This window comes from Podarcis bocagei, assembly GCF_964188305.1.
Source record: "Podarcis bocagei genome assembly, chromosome: 2".
In the NCBI taxonomy this organism is placed as follows: Eukaryota; Metazoa; Chordata; class Lepidosauria; order Squamata; family Lacertidae; genus Podarcis; species Podarcis bocagei.
The window spans coordinates 57,147,452-57,162,839 of record NC_138126.1 but is presented as its reverse complement, the minus strand read 5'-3'; the positions used below and the strand labels follow the sequence as shown (position 1 = coordinate 57,162,839).

General features: G+C 41.9%; 1 protein-coding gene across 4 annotated transcripts in view; it reads left to right on the top strand.

The window, feature by feature from the left end:
* The first annotated feature begins 2,146 nt into the window (after nt 1–2,146).
* The window catches only part of POC1A (POC1 centriolar protein A), a 30,576-nt gene continuing 17,334 nt past the window's right edge, over nt 2,147–15,388 (top strand). The window contains exons 1-7 of one of the 4 annotated variants that reach the window (XM_081185018.1): nt 2,148–2,436; nt 6,144–6,228; nt 7,145–7,316; nt 8,183–8,362; nt 10,225–10,332; nt 12,437–12,552; nt 13,739–13,872. In XM_081185018.1, coding sequence (XP_081041144.1) covers nt 2,419–2,436; nt 6,144–6,228; nt 7,145–7,316; nt 8,183–8,362; nt 10,225–10,332; nt 12,437–12,552; nt 13,739–13,872 — 813 coding nt within the window. In that variant the 5' untranslated portion in view covers nt 2,148–2,418. Of the gene's footprint in view, nt 2,437–3,141; nt 3,162–6,143; nt 6,229–7,144; nt 7,317–8,182; nt 8,363–10,224; nt 10,333–12,436; nt 12,553–13,738; nt 13,873–15,388 lie in introns of those variants that run through there. The other 3 variants (XM_081185020.1, XM_081185019.1, XM_081185021.1) reach the window with 3 other exon arrangements.

Below are 15,388 nucleotides of genomic sequence, written 5' to 3'. Positions count from 1 at the left end.
GTTAAGACTAGCTCATAGGAATGTAGTAAGCTTCATTATATCAAATCAAACCATTGGTATATCTAGCTCAGCATTGTCCACACTGACTGGCAGGGGCGTTGCTGTGGATTGAACCCGGGACCCCAAGGAAAAGGCAACTCAATGCAACTGAGCTCCTATATTGTTCAGTGATGCATACTCCTGAATAAGTGCTTTCTGCACTTTTCCCAAGTCACAATTACTTGGGAGTAAATCTCACTACACTCAGCGAGACTTACTTCTTGAGCTGACATGCAAAGGTCTGTTCTTTTAGGCACCCTTACTTGGGAAAAAATACAGATGAAATCAGTGGTGATTACAGTGGTGCCTTGCAAGACGAAAATAATTCGTTCCGCGAGTCTTTTCGTCTTGCGATGTTTTTCGTCTTGTGAAGCATGGTCCGTCGCAACTGAGCCTCTTCAAGCGGCTTTAAGAAAAAAGCGCAAGACGTTTTCGTCTTGCGAAGCAAGCCCATAGGGAAATTCGTCTAGCGAAGCAACGCAAAACCCTTTCGTCTAGCGAGTTTTTCGTCTTGCGAGGCATTCGTCTTGCGGGGCACCACTGTACTTTTGCATCAAAATGCACTGGAAGTAGGACTGATTTACTTTTCCATTAAAAAAATCACATTCATATGTTGCTGGACCACGGCTCCTATCAGCCCAGCAGTGCTGGACAATGTTTGTGGTAAACTGCTCGGTGAATTATAACAACAACAATAACAATAATTTATTTATACCCCACCCATCTGGCTGGGTTTCCCCAGCCACTCTGAGCGGCTGCCAGCAGAATATTAGTAATAATAATAAAGCGATAAAACATCAAACATCAAAAACTTCCCTAATCAGGGCTGCCTTCAGATGTCTTCTAAAAGTCAGGTACAGTAGTTGTTTATTTCCTTGACATCTGATGGGTGGTGTTCCACAAGGCGGGTGCCACTACTGAGAAGGCCCTCTGCCTGGTTCCCTGTAACTTGGCTTCTCGCAGTGAGGGATCTGCCAGAAGGCCCTCGGCGCTAGACCTCAGTGTCTGGACTGAACAATGGGGGTGGAGACGCTCCTTCAGGTATACTGGACCGATTAAATAAATAGTAGGGCCCTCAGTATCTAGCCATTTCCAGCTTGACTCCCCCCTCCACGCAGTCTTAGGCTGTAATCTTGTACCCACTTTCCTCAGAGCAAGATTTTCTTCCTTTATTGCATTTATATCCTACAAGGAGGAGCACATAGTACTTCTCCACATTTTATCTTCACAACAACCTTGTGAGGTAGCTGAGCAGAGTCGGATTTAGGTTTGATGAGGCCCTAAGCTACTGAAGGTAATGGGGCCCTTTATACGTCCAGCAGTCCCATGTCAACAACACATTGTTGCTGTCATTTGTGTTGAATATATGCTATATGGCAATTTAGAATCTAATAGGTATCTAAAGCCATTTGCCACTGTTGCTGTATGTAGTTTTTATTTTATTTGTTTTTTATCTTACATTTTGGAAATGCAATTTTTTTGGGCCCCCTTTAATTTTTTGGGGGGCCCCCAAGAGAGTGGGGCCCTAAACTATAACTTTTTAAAGGTAAAGGGACCCCTGACCATTAGGTCCAGTCCCAGATGACTCTGGGGTTGCGGTGCTCATCTCGCTTTATTGGCCAAGGGAGCTGGCATACAGCTTCCAGATCACGTGGCCAGCATGACTAAGCCTCTTCTGGCGAACCAGAGCAGCGCACGGAAACACCATTTACCTTCCTACCGGAGTGGTACCCATTTATCTATTTGTACTTTGACGTGCTTTTGAACTGCTAGGTTGGCAGGAGCTGGGCCTGAGCAACTGGAGATCACCCTGTCGTGGGGATTCAAACCGCCGACCTTCTGATCGGCAAGTCCTAGGCTCTGTGGTTCAACCCACAAGGCCACCCGTGTTTAGCTTATACATAAATCCGGCTCTGTAGGTGAGGCGGAGAGGGAGTGCCTGGCCCAAGGTCACCTAGCGAGCTTCATGGCTGAGTTGGGATTATGAACCCTGATCTCCCAGGTGATAGTAAGACACTCTTAACTTTTGCACCACTCAAGGAGGCTTATCCATCCATCCATCCATCCATCCATCCATCCATCCATCCATCCATCCATCTATTCGAGACCCCTGCAAGCCACATTCTGGCGCCGAGAGCGTCTCTCGTGCAGCATGAGCTCCCCGCCCCCTTCGATTTGAAAACCAGGCGCCGCTTCCTCCACTCAAAGGACGCCGCTTTCCAGTCGGCGGACACTTTCCCGCTCGCTGCCCCGCCTTCCCCTTTAAGCGCACGACGCCGTTACTAAGGCGGCCCGAGGAGCGGGCAAACTGAATCGCTCCGGCGGCGAACAGCAGCGGCGGCCTGTCGGTTCCGCTCCAGCTCCGGCTCCCGCAGCGCCATGGCGTTCGCCTGCTTGGTAAGGGGCCGAGGAGGGTCGGGCAGCCTGGCAAGCGGGGCTTCGAGGCGGCGGGAAGAGGGAGGCCCCTCGGAGCAGGGCGGGCGATGGAGACCGCGGCTGCTCGGTCGGCACAAGTTTGCAGAGCCGCAGCGCCCTGTTAGCAGACAAAAAGGGATCGGTGGGCGGGGGGGGGGGGGGCGGCGACCACTATTGCAGTGGTTCCCAAACTTTTTTTGGCCAGGCCTCATCTAAGCATCTGTAAAATCCTAAAGCGCCCGCCCCCGACATATAATTCTTATTACAGTGTTCCAAAAGTGAACTCCTATTCACGTGGAGGAAGCCTAAAACGCCATTAACTGTTCATAACTCATTCTCGAATTGCCCCCCTTAAAAATCCAATTGCTCCCCTGTGGGGAACCATGGCTCTACTGGGGCTGGCTAAAAAGTCACAAAGAGAGGAGCCAGCAAGCTTTTTCAAAACAAAAACAAAACACGTTTACTGTAGTAACATTTCCTTCTCATAAATATATAGTGGGGCGGGCGGAGAAAATAGGGTTTGAGAGCGAAGTACGTGGTTTGGGCGCAATGTTAAAAGCTCCTGCCTGTAACACGCTTAAAAAAGGCACTTTGGGCTTGAAGTCGGCTGGATTGTGCTTGGTGCAGGAAGAGCTGTTTGCCCTTCTGTGTGTAGGAAGTCCTGCCGCCCGTCTCCTCCCGCCCCGTTAAATAACAGCTACAAGAGAGTAAGTCAGGGACCATTTCGGCTTTGCAGAATCCCTCTGCTGGGAAAAGCGTCACATGAATGACATCATTGTAATGAATAAAGACACCGGCGGGGGTGGGGAAGGCTATGGGTCCTGATGTGTTGTCACAGTTTGTCAGATTTGGGATAATTCTGATCACTTCCTAAGGCTAACCCTGCCCATTTTTGCTTCTTTGCAATTTTAGGTTGTATTGTTTTTCACATTGGTCTCCTGAGTGGGTTTTGTCAGGGTTGTTTTGCCTGACTTGCAGGAACTACCTGAAAAACAACGTGTAGAGATAGGCATTCTGGAGCATTGCAGTTTTTATATCATTTTAGTGGTGCTGTAAAAAAACCTAAAAACGTTTTTAGATCAAATACCACAAACCCCTTATTGTTACTTAGAAGCAGTGCTTTTTCAGGGGGTACTCAGGAGTATGCAGTACTGGCACCTCTTTTTTGTTGTTGAAAAGTGTAGCACTGTAACTTCATGGTTGTTTTTTCTAAGGGGAAAAACCACTGCTTAGAAGTAATGTTGCTTTTAGGTATTCATTCTTATTTGTTTGCACAAAGTTTGCAGGAAGGTTATTTAACAAGCATTCGTTCTGATTTGTGTTTGTTAGACAGCGCTGCATCAAGCACATGACTTCCACACTTTCCAGTGACTTTCCTGTCAATTTCCTTACAGCAAAAAAAGTCTGATTTGTGGGGAGAAAATGGATTTGTTGCATGAGAGCTCCAAATGATCCTCAGTTTGCCTGTTGCTGGATTTGAGCCCCACTCCAAATAGCGACGATCTGGAAGCTCCCTAAGCCTCCATTGATTCTAGGAGAGCTTCCAAGGAAATGTACTTAGGATTGTGATGTAATAGCTGCTACTCACAATACATTTTAAAGAGACAGGTGTGTACACCTGTGGCTGAAAATATGCATGTTGCATGTACACTGTATATCAGTGTTCACGTTATATAAACTGTAATTCTTAGAACTGTTCTATAAAAGGTTATCACAAGATTTAGTGATGGCCACAACTTGATGCCTTTAAAAGAGGATTAGACAAATTTATGGAGGATAAGGCTATCTCAGTGGCTACTTGCCATGATGTCTGTTTCAGAGGCAGTACAGTATGCCTTTGAATACCAGCTGCTGGGGATCATGATCAAAGAGGTGCAGTTGCACTCATGTCCTGTTTGTGGGCTTCCCATAGTCATCTGGTTGGCCAGTGTGAGAACAGGATACTGGACTAGAGGTTTGGTCTGATCCAGACATTTGGTCTGATTCAGCAGGATCAAACTGTTGTCATGGGCACCTTAAGGACTAACAAACTCAATAGATGGTGTTGGCTTTTGTAGGCTAAAGGCTATTTCATCTTCCTTTTTTATATTAAAATCCATTTTGGATAGCTTTCTTCCCAAAATTATCCGAGGTTTATGTGTATGGTGTTTAGTAAAATTAAATTTTACACAAGAACATCCAGTATATGTAACAGGATGAGCTGGAGTATTCAAGTTAAACCAATTTGCAATTTGAAACTGCTAAACGAATGCAAGAAACCTGGCTTCTGCAGTTTTAGCAGGAATTGATAACACACAGACAAATATATCTTCACAGTCACAAGCGATAGAATTTTTTTAAAAAATGAGTACGGACTTTATTAGGAAGCTGAATTCTGAACTCTGCTTCTTTGGAATAATAGTTTATATACAGCCCTGCACTGATCCTTCCAAAGAAGTATTTGTGTGTTGAATGTTGAGAGTATCTAATCAGAGTATTAAAGTATAATCCTTGGGCAGAGCTCTGTAGCTTAAAATGGCCTTGTGCATCCTAAACTGGATTCTGAAGAAAAGAATCTCAGGAAGAGAGGTATACTGCAAAGCTCAGTGTACAGAATATACATGTGTGAGTTTGGTGCTTGGCATTTGTCTCTGCCGGTATTGCACTTCCCACAGAGAATGCAAAATGGTACAGTATTTAAATGCTTACATTTAAGAACATGGCTCCAGCATTTTTGTGAAATAAAAAAAAAATCCGTATGAATTCCTTCCTTATCCTCTACTCTCCTTGCCTTTGTGTGTTTTGTAGTTGTTAACTTTTTTACTGATAAGAAATGCATTGGAAAACAAAAAGAAACAACAACTAGCAGTGCTTGATTTATAACATAGAACACAATTACTTTATAGTACGATCATTGGACATCCAGAAAGTATGATGTTTTGCACAGCGATTCTGGATCACAACTAGGATTTTGTCCTCAGTATCACTTGGCACTCCTGCTCTCATTTTGAAAAGATATCTATCCATATTATGCAAATAAAAGAAATAAATTGATTGAAAATGTTTTGTAACATTTGAATAAATGTTTTTAAATTTTTAAAAAAGAAATATTTTGGTAATATACTATACTATGCTACACTGAAATGTTAAATTGTTTTTTGATTATCATTGAATCTTTCTGCCATACTTGCCATCCTCTCCTGCCACACCAATGTGGTGTGCCACACCCTTGGAGAACCACTGACCTAAAGGATTATCTTACTTGGCTTCTACCAAGTGAACCAGTGGAGAACAGATGGATCTCGCCAACCCTTGTCTGCCTTCCAGTTCCAGCCCACTTGGTTTCTACACGGCTGTGGAGGACAGGACTTGCCTTCCCCTATGGCCATCGCGGAAATGCAGTGGGCTGGCCGATGAGGAACTGAGTGGTCTGTCCCTTCTCTGCTCACATGCACCCTGAGCTGCTTGGAGCTCCTTGTTGCCTCTTCCAAGCAGGCGAGTCACGGTAAAAGGTTGTGCTATCAATCTGAAACTAGACTGAGCAAATTAGAAAATGGAACTGTAAAACCAGTAAGAAATCACAATAAAAACGATGCCTTCTATGGCATATGTGCAGCATCCAGAAATATATAAAGTGTGCTTCTTGCTTTGGAAATACTGTCTGTAGCCGTCAAAAATTTAATCCAGTATTGACTTCTTTCCTCCTGCAGGAAGATCCAACATTGGAGAGGCATTTCAAAGGGCACCGTGATGCTGTAACGAGTGTGGATTTCAGTCTAAATAATAAACAGCTAGGTAAGTTGTCAGCTAAGCAGAATTTTCTTTAGTATAGTTTTCTTTCGTAGAACAAAATAGCATTCAGTCTGCTTTTAGCAGTTCTCCCAAACTGTTTGGACTTAACAGCATACTAAAGTACCTTCCTTGGTTTTAGCTATCAGATATTAAGAAAAGTAGCAACAAACCTGAGATTTTACAGTAGAGCAACTGAGTCGTAAGATGAAAGGCTGGTTCAACCATGCAGATCTGTTAAGTTTTATTTGGTTTTTGATTATTATTTTTTTAAAAAATCACATATATTTATATATTATAATCTTATTTTTTAGTTGAAATTCCCCTTGAACTTTTTTTGTTGGATAGTATATAAATATTTGAAAACAAATAGCTTGGTGGAGGCAGCTAAAATGATGTGATAATAAAGGACATTTGTACTCAATTCTCTAAGTGGTTGCTTGTAATTCTTTGGTTTCCTTCCTTGCCTGTTTTTAAGGTGAGACTGCATATACTTCAAGAGGTATTTCTCTCAATTACGGGGATGAACTGGAATGCTTGTGTGCTTGCTTTCAGTTCTGTGATTAGTGAATACAGTAATACCTTCCCGAATGTCCGCCCCGTTGAGCGTCCATTTCGGTGAACATCTGCGGCAAACCGGAAGTACCGGAACGGGTTACTTCTGGGTTTGCCACTCGCACATGCACAGAAGTGCAAACTGCTCCGTGTGTGTGCGCAGAGTGGCGCTTTGTCGAGCGTTCCTTTCGCTGAGCTTCCGGGGCTCCGGAACAGATCCCAGACTCAAAACAAGGTACCACTGTACTTTCATTCAAGGAAAGGAAGAGAGAAATTGAAACTAGTGACTGAAATTCCTGCCAAGTATGTATGTATATGATCTCTCCTTTGAGTATAATTTTGAAAGGTAGTATATTCTTTTTGTCAGTAAGTGGCTCTATGGATTCATGCCTGATGATCTGGAGTATGAAACCTCAAATGAGAGCCTACCGCTTTGTGGGTCACAAAGATGCAGTCCTGAGTGTGCATTTTTCACCATCCGGCCATCTGATTGCTTCAGGTTCTAGAGACAAAACAGTTCGCTTGTGGGTTCCAAGTGTGTAAGTATATGCTATCTGAGCACTTTGTATGTGTGTTATTTCTCTTATTAGGAACATAGGAAGCTGCTTGTACAGAACCAGACGATTTGCTGATCTTACTCAGCATTGCACTGACTGTCCGTGGGCATATTTGTGTTTGCAATTCTGGAGAGCCACTGCCAGTCATTGTAGACAATATTGAGCCAAATGGATGGGCGGTCTGACTTGCTACAAGGCAGTTCCTATGTTTCACACACATTTCGGGTTTTTTTACAATCAAGTGGTGTATAGATTTTATGAAATATATTTAGAATCAATGCCTTTTTTCTTTTTTAAACCCTGGCTTTGACCTTTCCTAGCTTGATGTTCTGTACTTTCATGTAAGCAGCAGAATCATATACAAGAATACACAAATATGCTTGTAGCTCGTCACTTATTTGTGCAAAAAAGTTCAGGGCGGAATGATGTATGTGTATAATTAAAGGTGAATTACTCTTGAAAAGTTTCTCAAACTCATAGTATGCCCCTCATGTTTAGACGTCTTTCTCCTTTTTGCAGCAAGACCTATGATGTGACGTTCTTACATAATTTTTCTTTAAATTGCATCATTGGAACGAGTCTGTTTGACGTTTACTACTTTAAACATTTTTTTTTTTAGTTCTGCGTAAAAGATACAAACGCAGACTGTCTGCGTTAGGAGCCATTCCAGTAACTAGATTTAAGTAAAACAGTTTTCTTCCTGTGTTTGGTATGCTCCAGAGGCTTAAACCAACAGCTTTCTCCTAATGTAAATATATATATTAGAAGCCAGTAGGCAAATGTGCATAAGCTTCATACTGTGTGGAATGTAGTATGTTAATCTTTTGTGCTTTCCCCCCTAAACTTAGCAAGGGAGAATCGACGACCTTCAAGGCTCATACAGGAACCGTCAGAAGTGTTCACTTTTCTAATGATGGCCAATCATTGGTTACAGCCTCTGATGACAAAACAGTTAAAGTTTGGGCTGTCCACAGACAAAAATTCTTATTTTCACTAAGTCAGCACATAAACTGGGTTCGCTGTGCGAAGTAAGTAAAACTCTCTCTCCCCCTTTTTTGTTGACCCTGTTGTGATGTATACCGTATTTTTCACCCAATAGGATGCACCGCCCCATAGGACGCACCTAGTTTTTTTTTGGGGGGGGGGAATAAAGAAAAAAAATCATTTCCCCCCCAGGCGCGGGGCTGGTGCGGGGGAAGCCCGAGCTTCCCCCGACCCCAGCCCCCAGAGCAGGCTGCTGCCTGCAAGCCTTGCGAGCCTGGCAGGACCTCCCGCCGGGCGGGGGAGGCTTGCGGACACCTTCCCGAAGCACGGGGTGTCCTCCGGAGGGCACCCCGTGCTTCGGGATGCAGGCTGCCGCCCCAAACCTCGCGTGCCCGGCGGGACCTCCCTGAAGCCTGGAGAGCGAGAGGGGTCGGTGCGCACCGATGCCTCTCGCTCTCCAGGCTTCAGCGAAAGCCTGCATTCGCCCCATAGGACGCACACACATTTCCCCTTCATTTTTGGAGGGGAAAAAGTGCGTCCTATAGGGCGAAAAATATGGTATATCATAAAACCAGTTTGTATAGCAAAAGAACACAACTGTAGGGAGATCTGAAATTCTGCTTAACTCACTTATAAACCCACTCATCTTTTAACCTGGCTATCAATATACTTTAGGTGTTAGCCACCTTTCAGAGCTTTAGTTGTGTTTCCAACTAATTCCTGTCTTGTTGGAAGGGAACTGTCATTGTTAGAAGAAGCAGTCAGTTGGATATAACCAAGCAGCATTATCTAAGTCATTCTACTGAGTGCACTTTCCGAAATCCATAGATTTCAATAAGTGCTTTGGTTTCTTTCTTTTTTTGTAATAAATTTTTACTATTTTTTCACAGTTTTATACATACTGTATTATCTCTCACATATGTCCAATTACAAGGTTGCATGAACCTTCCAGTTTCCTCCCCTCCCTCCCATGGGTTCTTAAATTAAAAAAATAAATAAATTCTTGCATATTGTAATTTTTCCAATTATTGTGTATCCCTAGTTTATCATAATCAGTTTCATGTTACAAATTTCATTACAACGCTACCAATGATTTTAACTGCTTACTGTGGTTTTTTAGATAAACTACGGATTTACTCCAATCTCTAACAAATACTTGGTCTTCTTGGTTTCTGATCTTCTCCATCAGTTTCTCCACGTGTTTTCAATAAGTCTACTGACTATGACCACTGTTCTTTAAAATGGTTTCTAATAATTAAGCCTTCCAAAGAGGCTTAAATTTTAGATAACAAAAAGAGGGGAAATGGGGAAATAATTGTAAGGAAAAATAAGACTTACCTGTACAGTATTTCGTTAATTACTGGTCCAATAGGATTGTTTAATAGAAAAGCTTACATTTTAATGCTGTGGTTTTTGTTTGTTACTGTAATATCTCAAAAGGATTGTCCGTGTATGGAAAAGTCCATTGTTCTGACTATATGTATAGTTGATGGAATCTTGTTGAGATAGATTGTCAAAGAGGAAACTCCTAAGAGTTAATCAATAGCAGTGTTTATTATTTATTGAATTTCTTACCTGCCCATCATTTTTCAGTCCCAGGGCAATTTACTAACTATAAGTAAACATTACAATTGGTTAAAACAAATTACAATCAGAAGAGTCCTTGAAAAAGGCCTATGGGTGGTATTTACCTACGTTTTAACTCAGAGTAGACCCATTGCAATTAATGAACATGACAAAGGTAAGTCTATTTTGAGTAAAACTTAGTTAAATAACACCCTCTTTGCTTAGCACAGGTGTCTCTTAGCCATTGACTTTTGAAATAATGATCTTGTTGTCACTGAGGACAATCCAGATCTAGCTTATATTGCTCCTAATCTTGCTTTAATGAATGTATTTATTTTAGGTTTTCTCCTGACGGAAGATTGATAGTATCATCCAGTGATGACAAAACTGTCAAACTTTGGGATAAAACAAGCAGAGAATGTATACATTCTTTCTGTGAACATGGTGGGCAAGTATTGGTGCAATTCCTTGGGGCTTCAGGGGACTGGCCTTCAGCTTGTGGAACCTCGATTAGAGCTTTGCTATATTGACGTACAAGAACGTATCTCCTTATGTGCTGTATGTTTCATTCTGTGAACATTCTCTGTAATTTGGTCACATTCTCTAAAATTTTAATACAACGTTTTACACCACACTAAGCTTAGAAGCCAGATAGAAGCCAGATAATAACAATTGCATTTGTGCATAGGTTGGTGTGTTTTTTTGTAGACTCGCAAGCATTTATTATATGAGTTTTAAGCCTGAGTCACACTAGTGCTAAAGTTGTCACAGTTTCTTTAAAAACAATGTTGGTTTTACATGGTGACCGTGCCCATTTGAATGTACCCACAATATATTGTGAGGGAGTCTTGTTGAAGACTAGTGCCATAAATATTATTTGTAGTCTATGCTTAAAACGTTTCTGTGTTCTGGACGTTGTTTTCGCTTGGCTCAGCCATGCCCTTTAGGACAGCTCCTATTTATCTCAAACATTTCTATCACACCTTTCCTTGAGCCCCAGGTGGCTAAGAACATAATATAATATGGAAGACGTAGAAATAAAACAATGAAAGTCACTCCCACCTGGGATTTGGGATAAGGCTCACTTTTGTCCCCGATGGGGGACTTGAGGACTTACCACAGAGGGTGTTGGATTTGAGTGGGTCATGCATGAACTTGTCTTAGTGTTCTAGCTTTCCTAGAGTACTGGGGAATAGCAGATACAGTTGTACCTTGGTAGTCGGACGTTTTGGCTCCCGGGCGCTGCAAACCCGGAAGTGAGTGTTCTGGTTTGCAAATGTTCTTTGGCACCCAAACATCTGACAGGGCTTCTGTGGCTTCCGATTGGCTGCAGGAGGTTCCTGCAGCCAATTAGAAGCTGCGCTTTGGTTTACAGACGTTTTGGAAGTCGAATGGACTTCCGGAACAGATTCCGTTCAACTTCTGAGGTACGGCTGTACTTCTCTTTTTTAGGCTCTTCTGTGGCAATGCAAGGTTTTTTGTGATTCCTTCTCAGCCCTGAAGTTATTTGGGTGACCATGGGCCTTTCATTGTCTTTCAGGCAGCCTACTTCATCTCACAGGGTTGTTGGTTAAGGTAAAGCAGGATAAGTGGGGAGAAGTGTAACCTTGAGTCCCCCGGTGGAAGACTGGGGCAAAATATAATAAATAATGATTGTCAGCCAAGGGCTCAGCAGTCACTTGCACCTGGACCTTAATTGGAGAAAGGAATATGTAATCTTCGGGGTGATGTTGCTCTTTTTTTTAATGTCTGTTTTAAAAATCTGACAACAAAACAAACCCAAAAACAAAGTTCTACCTAACGTAACGTGAAGATGCAAATTTCAATAAGCTATCAAATTCATTTATTGACAGCATTAATAGTCAAAATAGTTGCACCATTAATGGTCTCAGCAGTTCCTATGTCTGACAGCTCAGATGTTTCTGGAGACTATAGGAGACTGAATGTTGTTCCATTTTTTAAGTCCTCAGTATTTTAGCAGGAATCGGTAATTTCATAATCCACTGATTTCAACACGTTAGGCTAATTTTATTTATTAATGTTATATAACATCATTAAAGGGTCTAAATTAAGAGAATATTGTGTTACCTGTGAGATTGTATGTTACAGCTTTCAGTAGTTTTGTGCAGAGAGGACAAGACCTCTCTGGAGTGAGCAGTGTGCTGTAGGGCTCCTTATAATCACATTCAAAGAGATAAGCGTCCTAATGGAAGTTTCTCTAATCCCCAAACCATGGGAAAGATAGTGCAGTTCACCATTCTGTGGCTTTCTTTGCTGCACAGAGAGCCAGTGTTGCAGTGAAATAGTCAATACAATGGGCTGAGCAAAGCCTCATGGTGACTTTACCATGTGGGACAGCAAAAACTGGCTGATAAAAACATTTAATATCCACCTTACACACTTTAGGGGAAACTTACTATGAAGTTGCACAATGTTTTATAAGAACAACTTGTGAGGAGCTAGTATTTTTCGCTACTTGCTTAGATGAAAATGTTTTTTTCTTCCTCCAAAATAGAAGAGAGATTTGATCTTGTCTTCCCATCTTTTCGCAGCTTTGTGCCTCATGTGGACTTCCACCCTAGTGGTACATGTATTGCTGCAGCTGGCACAGACAACACAGTGAAAGTATGGGATGTTAGGATGAATAGGCTTCTGCAGCATTACCAAGGTAAGCAATGCGCTGTCAGAAGTCTTCATTGCTAAACTTGTAGCTTGATTCTTGAAGTGGATAATTTAAACAAAAAAGGTAGTTTTGCCATCATAGCTTCCAACATCAGAAAGAGCTGCATGCAGAATTTTGAATTAGAACCATTGGCTTAGGACAGGCATGGGGAAGCTTGACCCTCCAGCTGTTGCTGTACTACAGTTCCCATCATCCTTAGCCATTGACCATGTTTGCTCAGGCTGATGTGAGTTGTAGTTCAGCGACATCTGGAGGACCAAAGCTTCCCCACACTTGGTTTAAAAGAAGATAATTTTTCTAAAACGTACAGTACCAAAGTTAAAGAAATTAAATAAAATGTGGTCACACCGTTATACAGAGAGAGTGCTAGTTTTTAGTTAAACTTCAGGAATGACATTTTTGTTTCAATAAGGTATTTTGTGTATAAAGCTTATTATTCATAATAAAATGTTACTGCAGCTGTAGGGAATTCGTCTGCATAAACAAATTGGATTGAAGACTCCAGTTTCTCTCTTCTTTTTCAAATATACAGAAGCTGGTTTAGGTTGCTGTTAATCCAAAGATATTTCACATGCCATGGTCTTCTGAATTACACTTTGCTTATGGTACCTGGGCCATACATACTGTTTAATTTAATAGATGATGCTGATGAACTTTGGATTTCCAGGTCTGATGTCTGTCTCCACAACTCTCCCTTACTACTCAGTTGCCCTCTCATGGCTTCCCACGCCCTATCTGACATCAGTGCAGCTAACCAGAGGGGCTAAAGACGGGTGTAGTGGTCAGAAATCTTTGTAGAGTTGCTTATTGCTACAACTGGGACTGATGTGTTTATTCTGTTAAAAATTAAAATTTGGAGGAAAAGAAGTGTGTATGTGTTTTAACTTGCAGTTATGGCAGACCTTGAACTTCTGAGGCAGTGCCAGTTTTCATAGGACTACATTTTTCTGAAGGTCCTTGAAAACTTACATTGATATAAGATGAAAATCATAAGCAGGGGGGAAAATGCCTTTCAGCCATTTTTTGTATTGATGTATGGACCTTATCCACCTTTCTTTTTCAGTTTGTATTTTTTAATGTCAAACTGTATTGGTAACTTTTGCTGTCTCTCTTTCTTTCTTTCTTTCTTTCTTTCTTTCTTTCTTTCTTTCTTTCTTTCTTTCTTTCTTAGTTCACAGTGCTTCAGTGAACTGCCTGTCTTTTCACTCCTCTGGAAACTACCTCATTACTGCTTCCAACGATTCAACTCTAAAAATACTGGATTTACTAGAGGGGAGACTGCTGTATACACTTCATGGCCACCAGGTGAGGAGAACTTCTTTAGACATGAGTCGTTTATTACTGTAGACCTTTCAAAGCTCCACATTCATGTTTGTGTACACTACACCTTCTCCTGTGATATTATAATGGACTCAAGTAGATTTGCCTCCCCTCTCCTCTCAAAGGCAGGAGTGCAGTTGTCTCAAAAGTCTTTTTGGGTTTCCTCTCTTATGTTTCTGCCTTTGCTTTGAGTCGTTCACTGGGAATTCTATTTCTTTGTCTGCTCTTTTCTCCTTCTCTTTGGCTTCCAAAGAGTCTGAAACTCCATTTCATGGAGTACATTTCAACCGATGCTTGCTTGGCAGTACAGAAAAGCCATTGCTCTCGCTGCCATGCCTTTCTTCATTTGCCTTGCTGCCTCACCTGGATCCAATGTAAAACAGAAATAGAGCAGGGAGTGCAAAATCTCTGGGTGACATTGCTCATCAGTTTCATGTAGGTGCTAACAAGCGTGGGAGATGAGATGGAGTTCTGTGGGACCTAATAGCATAGATGTGCTGAATCTTATAGGACTAATAAGTAGGCTTTAAATGGCTTTTGATAGAAATGACAGTAAGTCAAGTGACTAGTCTACAGGGAATATTCGTTACTTGGATGAACAGCTTGTTAAATTCTTGTAATTTGCGTGTTAGTGCCTGGTTCAGATTTGGTTCTTGTTCTGGCACTGGACTGATGCTCTGGGACAATTACTCATGAGAGAAGCCTCAGATTCCTTAGAAGCGCTTTGACGCAACTATTGGTTTACCAGGAATTCATTACTAGCTGATTAGTACTAGTTTACATAGAGAAGGCTGCCAAGTTTACATTGCTGTCTTCAATTATAATGGTGCTTACTCTTCATACCAGAAGGATCATTGGGGAAATGGTGTTTTAACTCGCTGCTGATATTTGCAGCTGCAAAATTTGGTTTGCTGTGATTGCGTCTTAAGGCTTTCAGTTTATGGAATACATTCTTCTTGAAGTACAAACAGGGCTTGGAATGAATACATAGGCCCACTGCTGACATTTTACTTGTACAGAAACAGAACGTTTCAGAACTATGCAATTCTTGGGTGGTCATTAAAACTTGTGCAGAAGTACAGCATCTCTTTCTCTCTCTCTTTGTGTGTCAATTGGAGGGTTGTGGGATTTTTGTTTGTTTTTTGATAAAGCTGTGCTTGCTGTCTAATTTGTCCTACATGATAGAATAATTCATCCTTCCACAAGCTGGTGCCCTGCAAATGTTGCTGGACTCCAACTTCCATTAGCCCCACCCAGCATGGCTGATGGCCAAAGACGATTGGCATTGTAGTCCAACAACATCTGGGGGGCACCAGCTTGGGGAAGGCTGGAACAATTGTTGGGCTAGCAGGTTAGACCCATTCTTAGGACATGTAATTGGATAGATAAACCAGGCTTGATAGAGACAAAGCTATAATCATCTTTAGAGAAACAACTTTTTTTTAGTGGGGAGCCATAGAATGTAACGTATAGACCACAAATGAGAATCTGTTTCAAAGAA